We start from the raw sequence: 17,154 nt of genomic DNA on the forward strand, positions 1-17,154 counted from the left end.
AGGTTGAAGGAACTGGGCATGTTGCAACTGCAGAAGACCAGCGGGGGGACATGCGAGCACCCTTCAAATCCCTGGAGGGCCATCACACAGAAGAGGGCAAAGTCTTGTTCTCTGCTTCCCTGGAGGGCAGGACTGGATCTCATGGGCGCAAGTTGCAGGAAGGTAGATTTCAGTTGAACAACAGGAAAAACCTTTTAATGGTAAAAGCAGTTCGACAATGGAACCAACTGCTTGAGGGGGACAAAGCCTAGACAGGCGTCTGTTTGGGGTGCTCTAGTTTTCTGGCACTGAGCAGGAGGTTGGACAAGGTGGTCTACATGGCCCACTCCAGCTCAACGATTCTAGGACTGAGGCATCTGTTCTAGCCAGTCCACCTTACCAGTTAGCCAGAATCAGCTCAGAGCCAAGGAGTCCCTTCACCACACACCTTCACCTTCTCTGATGCCTTGATGAGTGTGAAGGGAGAAAAGGGGGTACCCTAACTCCTGGCAGTGTAGGCAGGAACAAAAGGTAGCTGGGACTGAACACCCACCCAGCAAGATAGGCTGCCACCACTCCTTACGTCCAACTCAACCTGAGCCAGGAATCTCTCAGACCTTACAGGACACCCATAAGGATTATGAAACAAGGGTGCAAGCCAGCACTGCCTGCTTCAGAGCCCCAGGTCTGAAGCCTTAAACAGGAGCAATAGCCAAGAGGAAAGCCCTGGAGTTAGTGCCAAGGCCAGCTGGAATAAAATACACACATTCAATAGCATTGGTGGTACGTTTATTTACAAAAAGGGGAAAGGGAATAACTTACAAAAGAACCAGAGCGCTGTTTGGAAACAATACTTCCAAGGCAAAACAAGAAAACTGGCTAAACCTGTCTACACATACCAACGACACAGGTCTTCAGTAGAACAGGACCTCCAGCAGCAAGCCCTCCAAAGCAAGCACCGGACAGGGCAACATGGAAGCAAGCGACGACCACAGGCAGCCCCCCACCCCGGGGTTTCCACCTGAAGCCTTCAGCAAATCTGAGGTGATCCCCATTAGCCGATCACGAGCGAGCTGGAGCCAGTCTTCCCGGACTTCCTGCAGGGCAGAAAGATCCACAGACGCTCAGCTGAATGCATTCAGCCCCATTCGGGAGGGTTCTGCTTTGGCCCTGAAGCCAGGGATGGAACAAGATAACACCATTGCTAGGCAGCCTAACAAATACGTGCGGGCTCAGCCTTACCAAAGTGGACTTTACAGGCTGCTAAGACACTGGAGGAAAATGGATTTCTTGACAATGAGGGAGAGGAAATGGATGACAACTTAGAATTTGGGTAAACTCAAATATGGAAAAGAACTTGTCAGAGAAGTCAGAGAGAGCATTTAAACAACCCAATATATTTTTCAAAAAGGAAAAACGAGCATGTGGAGGGATTTGGGGGTTGGGGAAATCATGGATGAACCACATAATTGTTGATATTGCTGCTATCCTATTGATACTTACCTGGGAGTAGGTCCCATTGACCTCAGTAGCAATTACTTCGGAATAGACAAGGATACGCCTTCATGGATCACTGCCTTGTTGTGGCGAAGGGGCTTGCGTAACTCAGTGAAGCCATAAGCTATGCCGTGCAGGGCCACCCAAGACGGACAGGTCATGGCAGAGAGTTCTGACAAAATGTGGTCCACTGGAGAAGGAAATGGCAACCCACTCCAGTATTCTTGCCAAGAAAACCCCATGGAACGCAAGGCTAAAAGAGATGACGCTGGAAGATGAGCCCCTCAGGTCGGAAGGTGTCCAATATACTACTGGGGAAGAGCAGAGGGTATTTCCAAGTAGCGCCAGAAAGAGTGAAGCGGCTGGGCCAAAGCCGAAAGGACACTCAGCTGTGGATGTGTCTGGTGGTGAAAAGAAAATCCGATGCTGTAAAGAACAATATTGTTTAGGAACCTGGAATGTCAGATCAATGAATCAAGGTAAGCTGGAGGGGGTCAAACATGAGATGGCAAGATTGAACATCGACATCTTGGGAATCAGCGAACTAAAATGGACAGGCATGGGCGAATTTAATTCAGGTGACCATCATATCTACTATTGTGGGCAAGAATCCCTTAGAAGAAATGGAGTAGTACTCATAGTCAACAAAAGGGTGGGAAAAGCAGTACTGGGGTACAATCTTAAAAATGATAGAATGATCTCAGTACGAATCCAAGGCAAACCATTCAACATCACAGTAATTCAAGTCTATGCCCCAACCACTGAGGCCGAAGAAGCTGAGGTTGATCGGTTCTATGAAGACCTACAACACCTTCTAGAACTAACACCAAAAAAAGATGTCCTCTTCATCATAGGGGATTGGAATGCTAAAGTAGGAAATCAAGAAATCACCGGGATAACAGGCAGGCATGGCCTTGGTGTACAAAATGAAGCAGGACAAAAGCTAATAGAGTTTTGCCAAGAGAACATGCTGATCATAGCAAACACTCTTTTCCAACAGCACAAGAGGCGACTCTACACATGGACGTCACCAGATGGTCAGTATCGAAATCAGATTGATTATGTCCTTTGCAGCCAAAGATGCAGAAGCTCCATACAGTCAGTAAAAACAAGACCTGGAGCTGACTGTGGCTCAGATCATGAGCTGCTTCTTGCAAAATTTCGTCTTAAATTGAAGAACGTAGGGAAAACCACTAAACCATTCAGGTATGACCTAAATCATATCCCTGATGAATATACAGTGGAGGTGAGGAATAGATTTCAGGGATTAGACCTGATAGACAGAGTGCCTGAGGAACTATGGACGGAGGTCCGTAACATTGTTCAGGAGGCAGCAACGAAATCCATCCCAAAGAAAAAGAAATGCAAGAAAGCAAAGTGGCTGTCTGATGAAGCTTTACAAGTAGCTGAGGAAAGAAGGGAAGCGAAAAGCAAGGGAGAAAGGGGAAGATATACCCAACTGAATGCAGAGTTCCAGAGAATAGCAAGGAGAGACAAGAAGGCCTTCTTAAATGAACAATGCAAAGAAATCGAGGAAAACAACAGAATGGGAAAGACTAGAGATCTCTTCAAGAAAATTGGAGATCTCAAGGGAACGTTTTGTGCAAAGACGGGCATGATAAAGGACAAAGAAGGCAGGGACCTAACAGAAGCAGATGAGATTCAGAAGAGGTGGCAAGAATACACAGAAGAACTATACAGGAAAGATCTGAATGTCCTTGATAGCCATGATAGTGCGGTCACTGAACTTGAGCCGGACATCCTCGAGAGTGAAGTCAAGTGGGCCTTAGGAAGCATTAGTAACAACAAAGCTAGCGGAGATGACAGTATTCCAGCCGAGCTATTTAAAATCCTAAAAGATGATGCTGTTAAAGTGCTGCATTCAATATGTCAACAAATCTGGAACACTCAACAGTGGCCACAAGACTGGAAAAGGTCAGTTTACATTCCAATTCCAAAGAAGGGCAACGCCAAAGAGTGTTCAAACTACCGCACAATTGCGCTCATTTCACATGCCAGCAAGGTTATGCTCAAAATCCTACAAGCTAGGCTTCAGCAGTATGCGAACCGAGAACTACCAGAAGTACAAGCTGGGTTTCGAAGAGGCAGAGGAACTAGAGATCAAATCGCCAACATTCGCTGCATCATGGAGAAAGCAAGAGAATTCCAGAAAAACGTCTATTTCTGCTTCATTGACTACGCTAAAGCCTTTGATTGTGTGGATCACAACAAACTGTGGCAAATTCTTAAAGTGATGGGAGTACCAGACCACCTTACCTGTCTCCTGAGAAACCTGTACGAGGGCCAAGAAGCAACAGTAAGAACCAGACATGGAACAACCGATTGGTTCAAAATTGGGAAAGGAGTACGACAAGGCTGCATATTGTCACCCTGCTTATTTAACTTATATGCAGAGTACATCATGAGAAATGCCGGGTTGGATGAATCAGAGGTCGGAATTAAGATTGCCGGGAGAATTATCAACAACCTCCGATATGCAGACGATACCACCCTAATGGCAGAAAGCAAAGAGGAACTAAAGAGCCTCTTGTTGAGGGTGAAAGAGGAGAGTGCAAAAGCTGGTTTGAAACTCAACATTAAAAAAACTATGATCATGGCATCTGGCCCCATCACTTCCTGGCATATAGAAGGGGAAGAAATGGAAGCAGTGACAGATTTTACTTTCTTGGGCTCCAAGATCACCGCAGACGGTGACTGTAGCCATGAAATTAAAAGACGCTTGCTCCTGGGGAGGAAAGCTATGGCCAACCTAGACAGCATAGTAAGAAGCAGAGACATCACCTTGCCGACAAAGGTCCGTCTAATCAAAGCTATGGTTTTCCCAGTAGTAATGTATGGCTGTGAGAGCTGGACTATAAGGAAGGCTGAGCGCCGAAGAATTGATGCTTTCGAACTGTGGTGCTGGAGAAGACTCTTACGAGTCCCCTGGACTGCAAGGAGGTCCAATCAGTCCATCCTAAAGGAAATCAGCCCTGAGTGCTCATTGGAAGGACAGATACTGAAGCTGAAGCTCCAATATTTTGGCCACCTAATGCGAAGAGAAAACTCCCTGGAAAAGACCCTGATGCTGGGAAAGACTGAAGGCAAAAGGAGAAGGGGACGACAGAGGATGAGATGGCTAGATAGCATCACGGATGCAATGAATATGAACTTGAGCACGCTCCGGGAGAGAGCGCAGGACAGGAAGGCCTGGTGTGCTATGGTCCATGGGGTCATGAAGAGTCGGACACGACTGAACGACTGAACAACAACAACAACAGACAAGGATAAGATTGCGCTGTAAATTACTTTTGCTTCTGCTGGGAAAGAGAGCTGAGGGATTTAAAACAATGGATAATCACAGTAAATGTAAAGAACCTGAATGCCCTGGCCTGCTTGAAACAGTCCATCCTTTGCAGGGATACAGAATGTCCAAGAAATCAGTAGCCATTGCGGAACAGTCTGTTGGGATCTATTCAGGCCTATTTACAGGGTGAGTAGCTATGACAGCGAGGGACAACTTCTCCTCTGTTGTGGATACGAACCACTTCTGCACACAGATTTATCAGCAACCTGAATAACCCATCGCTCAAACCTTGAAAGGAGATACCTCTCCCGATCATGAGACAGATATGACAGTTCCTCTGTCAGGATCCTTTAGCCATTGGTGCTTCCAGATGAAGGGCTCCAGGTCCTACCAATCAAAAGGCATTGTCCAGCCATTCCACCATTTTCCTTCATGGATTTTTTCTGGTAAGAAAAAAGATGGAAGAAGTATTGGGAAAACATAGGAGGGCTGCAAACTGAAGGTGATGAAATCTGGACAACCCCCACCCCAATAGAATTCCATGAATGGGGCAGTGTGGTTGCACAATAAAAGCCCTGACTTGAAGCACCTGGAGGGAGTGATCCTATGGCCACTAGACAGCAGCTAGATGGCCATAGGATATCCTGTTTTCCAGGAACCAACCTCCCCCCACTTCCATGCTGCCTCCAAGGGAGTGCGGACCAGCCTCATCCTCCGCGCTCGCAAGAGGAGCGCAGAATGGCTGAAAAGGGGCATGTCTGGGGGCAGGGAGGGGCGGGGAGGGTGGACATCCAATGTGTCGTACGGCAGCCTCCTTCCCTGCTCAGCCCTCCCGCAGCTAGAAAGCCACAATTGGCTGTCTAGCCGAAAATGCAGGGTGGGAGAAGCACGGAGGGAACAATCCCCTCCATGCTTCTCCTGCCCTGCTTTGGATAGGCCTCCAAAGGCCTCCAAGTTTGGAGGCGGCTGCCTATCTGGGTAGGATTGCACCCTAAGGGTAATTGTCTAATCTTCATTTTTACATGTGAGCCCTTTCTCTTAATTTAAGCTCTTTACTGTATACAGAAATAGAGTGTAACATATATCAATAAAAAGCAATACGACAATTAAAGCATAAAAGAACAAAAAGAACTGGACAGTGGAAGCCCAATGTCCTTAAGAGAGCCAACCTGTGGTCCTTGGGAGAGCCTCCTAGGGAACATAGGATTGTTCCAAGTCCCACTCCCGAGGCCATAGGCACTGTTACAACCTCGGGAGGGGACACTGAGATCCATCCCTGTCCCCCATCCCACTACTGCGGAAAGAACCACGCCAGCTGTTTCCCGAGGTTGCAAACGCAGCCTCGGAGGGAGGGCAAAGGGGCAGGGAGGGGAGGGGAGGGGAAGGGAGAGGAGAGGAGAGAAGAGAAGAGGCCCGAATACAAGAAATCCTATGACTTCTCCAGCACTGGCCCAGCCCCTGCCAGTGCGCCTTCTTTAGACAGGCTCAAAGGCCCATCTAGAGGAAAACTGTGTAAGGGGAGGGCGAGAACGCCTCTGTCATTCCTCCTGCCCTGCCGGCAGCAGCTTGGCCGGGCATTGGATACCTGGAAGCCTCCAAGATTGGAGATGTTCTTCTAGGTGTAGCACAATCCTACTCCCTCTCTCTTTAAATCCCAGTGGTATCAAGCTTAGGGACAAGCCCATCAGCACTTTGGGCCATTGCCGGTCCTCTGGGGGAATCAGATTACACCTTTACTGTGCAATTGCCCTGCCTCATCACTCACGGACTTTTACAGGGGTGTCCAGGGCTGTGTTTCCACCTGCGATTTACTCCAACCTGCCTGCGCCGTGGGGTCTCTGTGGTTCCATGACGTCATGGCCATTCAGCCCCAGTGTTGTATTTTATCGCTGAAAAACCACTTCTTCTGAGACTGCTTGTAGTCCGACTTTTCCAGCTTACTGTGGCTCCATTACTGAGCTGTTTCCACAACCACACTGGGCTTGCTGTCTTAGTCCTGCCCATGAGGCGTGTGGCCCAGCCGTTGTGGGTGTGTCGCTCTGACCTCAGTGGCCCAACCCTTTCCCTCCCTGTTTTCCGGAGGTTTCATCGCCATTTTGGAGCAGGATGCCGAGGGGCCAACTTTTAAAGTGTCATTGAAAATGACCACTGGAACACAGGCCATGACCCCAGTCAAGGGGTGTTTCTTCCCATTGTGCTGAATGAGGCTTGCCCTCTCAGTGACCACAGAAATGACAGAGAAGCCCCACAGTTGATGCGGCACATATCAAAGCCCTCAGTTCCTTAAATGCAATTAAGCGCAATATGGAGTCTTCGGGCCATTGCCTCAGGACATAACTCATTAACAGCTTCCATATAGAGATCCTGTGTGTCAAAATGGGGGCTGGTTTCAGTCTAGGGATGTACGAAACTCACTTACCTTTGCTCCGTCCCTCCCGCAGGAATCCTTGACGGGGGGGGAGGTGATCTGGTCCTCCCCCCTGGAATCCTCGATGGCTGACCCTGCTCCGCGGCCAGGCCGCGGAGCAGCCAGCCAGGGCCGTCCGCAGCCAGATTTCTGGCTGCGGACAGCCTGGTGCGGATGCAAATGGCGGCCGCCGTAGCGGCTGCCATTTGCGTCCAGCCAGACAGCCGTGATAGGCTATGTAAGAATTTACGTAGCCTATCATGGCTAACCTCAAAAAAAAAAAACAACACGGAGCGTACGTAAATGGCGGCAGCTACGGCGGCCGCCATTTGCGTGCCCTATTTTTCACCGATTTATCTTGCGTAAATATTTACGTAAGATAAAACGGCGGAAAAAAAGGGGAACGCAAATAGCATAGTGGACGCTATTTGCGTTCTCTTATTTTTCTCCGTTCTAGCCCATGTCAATTAAGAATTTACGTAGCCTATCACAGTCCAAGGACAGCAATGGCGGCGGCAGCAACCCTGCTGCGGCCGGCCAGGAGACCAGCCGCCGGAGCCGCCGCCGCCGCATCCGCCGCATCCACCCCAGGTAAGTGCTGTCCCGGGGGGATTCCGCCGGCCGGGGCAGGGGGCAGGAGGCCGTTCTGCCATGGATTCTGGGGGGCCGGATTCTAAACAATCTGGCCTCACTGGAATCCGTGGCGGAATTCTCCACCATCCCTGTTTCAGTCTCTTTCCCACAACTAACCCATTAGTGTCTCCTCAGAAGTAACTCCCATGGGTGTGGATGAGGCTGAGATTCCCCCTCAATTGAAGTGGCACACATCAAAGTCCAATTCCTTAAATGTGTTTAAGCGGACCGAGCGAGGCTCCAATAAATTGCCTTAGGATGAAAGTACTTTGCAGCTTCCTTATAGCTATCCTGCGGGTTACAATGGGGGCCGGATTCCGTCTTTGTGTGTGCTACTCTCTTTTCCACAAGAAACCCATTAGGTCTCCTCAGAAGTAACTCCCATTGTGCTGAATGAGGCTTGCCTTTGAATGCCTCCATCAGAACTTACAGCGATTCCCCCTCAATTGAAATGGCACACTTTTAAGCCCATTTCCTGAAATGCCATTAAGCGCGATCTCGAGGCTTGGGTCCATTGCCTTAGGATGTAACTCCTTCACAGCTTCCAAATAGAGATCCTGAGTGTTAAAATGGGGGCTGGTTTCACTCTCTTTCCCACAACAAACCCTACTGTCTTGTCAGAAGTAACTCCTATTGTGGTCAATGCGGTCCTCTGGGTTAAAATGGGGGCTGGGTTCCCTCTTTGTGTTCTTCCCCCCCTTCCCAGCACAAGCATGTGTGTGTCTACTTGGAAGTAACTCCCATTGTGCTCAATGAGGCTTGCTCCTGAAATGCGGGGGCATCTGGACTTTCAGGGGAAAGGAGAAAGTGTGGGAGAAGGGGAAAGCCTTTTTAAAAATCCCATACTCCTCCATTACCTTCTCCTTCCATTGTCCTAGAAACATGGGGGAGGAGGCGGGAACACTGAAGTTGTGTGATGGAGAGGGGGAGATGATCCTGGAGGGAGCAGTTAGGCAGAGAAGAAAAGATGCACACATAAGCACTCATTTTAGGGGCAAGGAAGAAAGTTTAAAGGGGTGTGGGATGGTCCAGACACAGCACTGTGATTTTTCGCCACCACATTAATGCACAACTGCGCTTTAAATCCCCATTTCAGGGACAACAAGGAACGTTTAAAGGGCGGGGGATGCTCCAGACACAGCGCTTTGATTTTTCGCTCCTTCTCTGAAGCAAAACAAAAGGGCTGGGAAGGCAAGGAGGAGACTGGCCAGAGCGGGAAACTTCAGCGGGGCAGAGGGGGCGAGGGAGGGGGGAGTCGGAAACAGGAGGAGGCGGGAAAACAAACGGGGAAAGCAGGCCCAACCCGCTCCAGAAAGGCTCCACCCGGCCATCAAGAGAATAACGCGATTAGGGCTCCGTGGAAACAGCGCAGCCTGCCAGGGTACAACGGTGATAGATTGGGTCCTTTTGGGACATGGGAACACGCGCGAGAGAAAACGCGCTTGGGGAAGCAGCGCAACACAGTTGGAAAAGAAGTGAAGGCGATAGTGCGGAGGCACACCCCAGACATCCATCATCTGTCATTCGTAACCCTCCCGTGTTTTCCCACTACTTCTTCATTCTTTTTCCTCATGACAGAAAATCCATTAAGAAAGAAAAGACAGAATGGCTGCCCACAATGTGTTTTAACTGGTGGCGCTGAGAGCCCTTCATCTGGAGGCCACCCCAGACAGCTCTCCGGGTGTGACCTGTGTATGCCTGACCTTCACTCTGTAAGGCTCCATTGTGCTGGCTAGAAATCCCCCTGTGAGCACCTGTTTTCTGTGAGTTCCTCCCATCTCCATCTTACTCCCTCTGGGTTTCCTCTGCAGTTGGATCCGCAAGGCCCCTCACGCTTGGTGAAACATCCTTCCCTCCAGGCGCTGCTGTCCTCACGCAATAGGAGTGACTTGCTCGTAGATGTTGGAGATGGAGTGTTGGAGTGTGTCATATATTTGTGGGTGCCCTGCTTGGGGGTATTTTGGGGTCTGGCATCCTATATGTTTTAGCCTAAGCTGTATATCCATCCTGGATGTACCCCTTACCCACACTGTGTGGCAGAGAGGCATGTCTTCTTTCCAGGATGACCCAGACCTAAATGCCTCCATTTCCTGGCAGGTGGAGAAGGAATACAACCATGGCAGGGGTGAGTAGCTTTGTGGCCAGAAAACTAGAACCATTCTTGATATTCCAGGGTAGGGGACATGCTCGAAAATCATAAGAAACTAAGATAAGAAGAGCCCTGGTGCTGGATCAGACCAAGAGTCCATCCAGTCCAGCACTCTCTTCACACAGTGGTCGGTCAGCTGCCCACAGGAAACCCACAAGCAGGGCATGAGCACAACAGCACCCTCCTGCCCATGTTCCCCAGCAACTGGGGAACTGGTGTACACAGGCATGCTGCCTCTAATACTGGAGGTAGCACATAACCATCAGAGCTAATAGCCACTGATAGCCTTTTCCTCAAGGAATTTGTCTCACCCCCTTTTAAAGCCATCCAAATTGGTGGCCATCACTACATTGTGTGGTAGCAAATTCCATAATTTAACTATGTGCTGTGTGAATCTCCCACCAGTCAGCTTCATGGGATGGCCCCAGGTTCTAATATTGGGAGACAGGGAGAAAAATGTATCCCTGTCTACATTCTGCACACCATGCATAATTTTGTACACCTCTATCATGTCTCCCCTTACCCTCCTTTTTTCCCAAGTGAAACAAGCCCAGCTGTTGTACCTTTCTCTCATAGGGGAGATGCTCCAGCCCCTTGATCATTTTAGTTGCCCTTTTCTGCACTTTTTCCAGCTCTACAATGTCCCTTTTTAGGTGTGGTGACCAGAACTGAATACAGTATTCCAAGTGTGGTTGCACCATAGATTTGCATAAAGGCAGTATGATATTGGCACTTGTATCCTCAATTTCTTTTGTAATTATGCCTAGCATGGAGTTTGTCTTTTTTACAGCGGCCGCACACTAGGTTGTCATTTTCATTGAGCTGTCCACCACAACCCCTTTCTTGGTTGGTTACCCATCACCTACCTGAAGTTGGGATTTTTGCCCCAATGTGCATCACTTTGCACTTGCTTACATTGAACTACATTTGCCATTTGGAAGCCCATTCTCCCAGTTGGAGAGATCCTTTTGGAGCTCCTCACAATCCCTATTTGTTTTAACCACCCGAAATAATTTGGTGTATACAGCAAACCTGGCCACCTCACTGCTCACTCCTAATTCCAGATCATTTATGCACAAGTTGAAAAGCATTGTTCCCAATACAGATCCCTGTGGGACCATGCATGTGATAGCTCCCAGCCCATGATGGGAGCTACCGCAGGCTTTCTGAAGGTAACATTTGCAGTCCTCTTCTGAAACTGGAATCAGAATTGTCGTTGCAGATGCAGAACCAGCTCCACATAGGTTGGAAGCCAGCACAGGCAGGTATTTCTAAAGCTTTCCCCACAATTAACTCATGGCCAGATGGACTCAATCAAGATAGATGGACGAAGATGTTAAACTACCAGAGGTTCAGTTGGCATCAAGGCATTAAGGCACTTGGCATTAAGCAGCGCTGAGTAAAAAAATCTATAGGAAAAAATAAGAAACTTGCAGAGCTACTTCTCTCAAAAAGTTCTCTAGAAGAAATTTGGAGCGGGGATCTGCCTTATACTGAGTCGGGCCACTGGTGTATCAACTCTGGTTTGGTCTTCTGCAGTTAGCTGCAGCTCTGCAGGATCTCAAACATGGAACCGCCCAGTGAAGCATAGATGCTCAGGGCTGAAACTGAAGCTTCTCTTGAAAAGTCCCCTAAGCATTTGCAGGGAAAGCCTTCATCACCTACACCATACTGATCTAGGTATCATTAGACCTCAAAAGGGAGAGCACCATACCCAGCTGCGGGGCCACAAAAAACAAAAATGCAAGACGTTAGGTGTCTGTTGATAGGGAGTGCTGAGCAGGGGGGCATTTGCAATGGGAGGGAGGGGGGTGGATTGTGAGATATTTGACCAAATATAAGGGATGTTGTGATTGGAACCACTTCAGTAAAGTATGAACTGCCATGTTACAAAAGCCAAGTACCATATAAGCTATTTGCAGTTACAAATGAGGTGAAAAGGTGAAAAGCCACAATGCCAGCTTCTTAGAATTCAGACAAAGACCTTTTCCTCTTCTCTGGCATTTTAAACATGCTGAAATGAATGCCACAGTTTGTTTTTCTCTGTCCCTCCCTCATTCCATTGCATTTAGCCAATTCATAAGGTAATGAATACAAATTAAAAAGTTCAGCCATCCTCTTAGGACCCAACTGGGCCCAGTGCTCTTCAACATTTTTATGAATGACTTGGAGGAGGAGGTGCAGGGAATGCTGATCAAATTTGCAGATGACACCAAATTGGGCGGGATAGCTAATACTTTGGAAGACAGAAACAAAATTCAAAGTGATCTTGATGGGCTGGAGCGCTGGGCAGAAAACAACAGAATGACATTTCATAGGGATAAATGCCCAGTTCTGCATCTAGGAAAAAGAAACCAAATGCACAGTTACAAGATAGGTGATACATGGCTCAACAGCACTACAAGCGAGAAGGATCTTGGAATTGTTGTCGATAACAAGCTGAATATGAGCCAACAATGTGATGTGGCTGCAAAAAAGGCCAATGCTATTTTGGGCTGCATAGCTTCCAAATCCCGGGAAGTACTAGTTCCCCTCTACTCAGCACTGGTTAGGCCTCATCTGGAGTACTGTGTCCAGTTCTGGGCACCACACTTTAAGAAGGATGCAGACAAGCTGGAGAGGGTTCAGAGGAGGGCAACAAAGATGATCAGGGGACTGGAAACAAAGTCCTTCGAGGAGAGACTGAAAGAACTGGGCATGCTTAGCCTTGAGAAGAGAAGACTGAGGGGAGATATGATAGCACTCTTCAAGTACTTGAAAGGTTGTTACAGAGAGGAAGGCCAGGATCTCTTCTTGGTCATCCCAGAGTGCAGGACACAGAATAATGGGCTCAAGTTACAGGAAGCCAGATTCCGTCTGAACATCAGGAAAAACATCCTGACTGTTAGAGCAATACGACAATGGAACCCATTACCGAGGGAGGTGGTGGGCTCTCCCACACTGGAGGCATTCAGGACGAGGCTGGACAGCCATCTGTCAGGGATGCTCTGACTTGGATTCCTGCCTTGAGCAGGGGGTTGGACTCGATGGCCTTGTAGGCCCCTTCCAACCCTACTATTCTATGATTCTATGGTTCTATGAACTATAGACATGGAATTTGTCACACAGATTACCCCTGAATAGCTGATATTTAAAAAAACAAATAGCTAGCATGCTGGCCTTTTAGCCAGATCAGGGCCATAGCATGGGAAAAGGAAGGCTTCAACTCTTTTCTCCAACCACAGTCCCAGTTGGGATCGGGGGCCCTGCACCTGCTCTTCAAACTGAAGAGCAGGTGTGGGGCACTGTGAATAATAGGTGGTAGGGTTGAAGGATTCCTCCCACCATGCCATGGTCCCAATCTAGCTCAGCCCCCCCCCCCCGCTATTCATTTTTTAGAAGTCAACTACTTAAGGACAAATTCCATGACAAACGTTGCATATGTTCTGGCCCTGAGTGTTTATTAGCCAAAGCTCTACTTATTTTCTATGCATCTCTAGCCTAATGATAGGATGGGGGTCATGAGCAACTGCTGCTGCTGTTGGGGATGGAAAGAAACCCCTGCCTGTGTCTCTCTTCCCCAGTGCCCTGCAATTAGTGGTGCCTGGATCACAAATGGAGAATGCAGCCCTGGGAAGTCGACGCAAGGGTCACCTGTGCTTCCGATTGCTGCTGGTGCATTTTGACTAAGGCCACAGTCACACTGTTGGCTCTGCCACTGGGACACCATAAGGAGGCTCTGCTTTGTTCTTTTCCCTGTCTCTTCACCGCACTTCAGGTGGTCTAGCCCTGTTTTCTACATGACAACAGCTACAAGGCTCCGGGGCACATCCCTACCCCAACCCTAACCCCCTGGCTGAATCCAGTACTCAAAATGTGTTACCTTTATATGTTTCTCTCCTTCCACGTGAATGCCAGCTTCCCAATGGGAGCCGGCAACTGGACACAGCTGAGGGAATTTGTCTTTCTGGGTTTCTCCAGCATTCTAGATGGCCAGACCCACCTCTTCTTTGTATACCTGGCCATTTACTTGGTCACTGTAACAGGGAATATCGTGATATTCACCCTGATCCTGCTGGATTCCCGCCTCCACAGCCCCATGTACTTTTTCCTCTGCCATTTGTCTTGCTTAGATATTTGCCTCTCTTCAGTCACGGTCCCTAAGATCCTGGTGAACCTCCTGCACCAGCAACACACCATCACCTACAACCAATGCATGGCTCAGATGTTCTTCCTGATGTCTTTCTCGGGGACGGAGGCTGCGCTGCTGGCCGTCATGGCCTATGACCGCTACGCCGCCATCTGCAAGCCTTTGCACTACTCGCGCCTCATGAGCACCAAGGTGTGCATCCAGCTCGCCTCTGCTGCTTGGCTGTGGGGCTTCCTCGATTCTGCTCTCCACACTGCTCTGAACTCCAACTTGTACTTCTGCGGAGTCAACCAGATTCCACACATTTTCTGCGATGTCCCGCCATTGCTGAAAATTGCCTGTGGTGATACACGTGTCAATACAATTGCAGTGCACGTAGCTAGCGTCTTTGTGGGGCAGATCCCCTTTCTGGTAATCGTCATTTCATATGTCTACATCCTGTCCTCCAGCGTGCGGATTCAGTCCAGCACTGGCAGACACAAAGCGTTTTCCACTTGTGCCTCCCACATGATCGTGGTCACTATTTACTTTGGAAGTGGACTGGTGAACTACAGCTGGCCACGGACAGGCTACTCCCTGGAGACAGACACCCTGGTCTCCACCATGTACTGCATCATCCCTCCCATGCTCAATCCCCTGATCTACAGCCTCCGCAACAAGGAGGTGAAGGGAGCCCTGAGGAAGGTTCTGCAAAGCCAGAAGTCCACACACAAACATCGGTGGCAGGCATGAAACATTTGTGGCACTCAGCGCTATCTGCCAGTATTCTATTCTTCCCCTCCCAATGTGGCTCAGATTTGGATGTGCCCTAGACAAAAGACCTTCCGTGCGGTTCCTCTCCCCTCATGCCTACACAGATGGGGTAGTGCTGCTGCCGCCCATGGCACTGCCCAAGTGCCAGTCCAGCTCAGCTGCGCTACTGCTGGTCACACTTCTCCTTCTCACTGCACAGCTGAGGTGGGCTGGATCCAGCACCAGCAGTACTGGTGTTGATGGGAAGGTGGGATGGTGCAAGTATAAGACCTGTAGCCGTCTTGGGGTGGCAGTGAGCTGTGGAGCGGTGCTGGTGGCTGCTTTTCTTCACCACCATTGAGCAAGCCCACCACTGGCAGTTGGTTTCAGGGGGCCCTGCCAGTGTGTGGGCCCCAGCAGGTGCCTGGCCACGTTGATCACAGATGCCAGCCCTGTTCACCTTACCTGTGGCACAAGTTTGTGCTGTTTGCTTGCAGTATCCTCCATCTTGTCTTTTGAGTGGATAAGTAGAAGAGGTTATGAATGAATGAATGATGAATGAATGAATGAATGAATGAATGAACTTACTATGTTGGACAGCAAAATATTTATATATTTTTCTCATGGTAAGAGAACAAGAGAACAAGGGTTTTGTGGTGTGGCAAACAGGAAACCAGCATACCTCATCTGTAGTTTTTTCATAGTATAAAAGCTCATTTTTTACATCTAGGTGTAAGGAAATGCATTGGATTTGGCCTCAGCCTGAGCTGAATCAGCCCCCTTCAGACCATTTCGATGCCTCCTGAGGTGAAGCGAGCTTTCCTCCGAAGCAACCAGAACTGAAGCTGCACCCTGCATGAGGCTTTGTTCACAATTCAGCTTTGGAAAGGCAGGCAACATCTCTCCAAAAATAGTGCCATTTGCTTTCTTTTTCTAAATGCTGATGGAGGGGAGTGAGTCAATGAGTGGGGTTGAGCAACTGACAGGTCCACCTTCTACTCCTAGTGCATGTTTTACCAGGGGCTCCAATCACTGTGCTTTGGGCGAGGGCAAGGATGGGACCGCAAGATGGCCGTTCTTCCAGTGCCACCAGGCTTCACTATGGAAAAAGCCTCCAACTGGTTTTCAGTCATCATAACTCTCAAGCCCCTGCACCTATCCATCTGAAACTCTGCAAGTTTCTTCCCTGGAGACACCTCTGTGATATGTGTTGCTTTCATACAAATTGCCCCAAAAAACACTGGGGAGGGGGAAGGTGAAGTGAATCACCACCCCTCCAAATTTGAGGACTCGCCTTCCACACAAACAGCCGTACGTATCCACCTGTATGCTGACTGTCATTTTTAGAAGAATGGTCCACGAGGAACATAGGGAGATAAGCATGCCCTTTCTGGGATACCCTCAAAATGTAAAGACTGCTCTTGCACAAAAATATCTGCACTTATTCATCTGAAACATGGCAGGCTTTATCCCCTCAGAAGGGGCAATTTTATCCCCGCAAATTTCACCCAGTTCTGACAAGAAATCAAAAGTTGTTGGCAGTTCACTTTATTTTATTTTTTTTAATCAGCATATCAAGGTGCACAGCTCAAAAACCACTGCACCTATTCTTCCAAAATTTGTCAGGCATAATCCTGCAAATTTCATCCACATCTGACAAACAGGAAAAAAAAGTCATAGCCCTTTTAAAATTCCCCATCATAGGGCTTCACCCCACCTGCAGCTTACCAGGGCTTTTGTTTCCAAATTCTTTGTGGCACTGAGATCGGCTCCTTTACATGGGCAGACACGTGCTTTGATTCAGGGAGTTCGTTCATCTACAAGTTCTGCATGTTTCATTATACAGCCACTAGATGGTACTGGTGTAAAGTGGAACTGTGTAATTACACACAGCGGATATAGAAGATTAACATTCCTTATCAGGTTATCTCTGATCTTTTAAACCCCGGGTTAAATGACAGAAAGTGCGGGAGACACCCTGGAGATTGACAATGTCATGTAAAGGACCCATGAGTGGCCAATCACGAGCGTGCAATAAATGTCTCATGTAGAAATGCTCATAGTCGATGGGAGGCATGAAGCCTTGGATTTGCAAATCTCAACGTGGTTTCGGTACCTAAGTCGAACTGGACAGCCTCCAAATCAGTCTGAGCAGAATCATGTCAGTTTCCAAAGTGCTGAATTGGGGTCCACGCTGAATTTGGAGAATGATGCACACCTCAATGCTGTACCCAAACCAGATGCATGGTATTGTAGAGATGCTCATGGGTTAAATAAAATGGCTTTTCATAGAGCCAGATCCTTAGCAGTAGAAAACGTGT

General features: G+C 48.6%; 1 protein-coding gene across 1 annotated transcript; it reads left to right on the forward strand.

The window, feature by feature from the left end:
• The first annotated feature begins 13,876 nt into the window (after nt 1–13,876).
• LOC146339233 (olfactory receptor 1G1-like) lies at nt 13,877–14,833 on the forward strand. Its single transcript, XM_084811419.1, has one exon. The coding sequence runs from the start codon at nt 13,877–13,879 to the stop codon at nt 14,831–14,833; it is 957 nt and encodes a 318-aa protein (XP_084667545.1).
• Nucleotides 14,834–17,154: the final 2,321 nt, after the last annotated feature.

Source organism: Heloderma suspectum, chromosome 7 (assembly GCF_057233095.1).
Source record: "Heloderma suspectum isolate Gila_16-S chromosome 7, 16-S_ref, whole genome shotgun sequence".
In the NCBI taxonomy this organism is placed as follows: Eukaryota; Metazoa; Chordata; class Lepidosauria; order Squamata; family Helodermatidae; genus Heloderma; species Heloderma suspectum.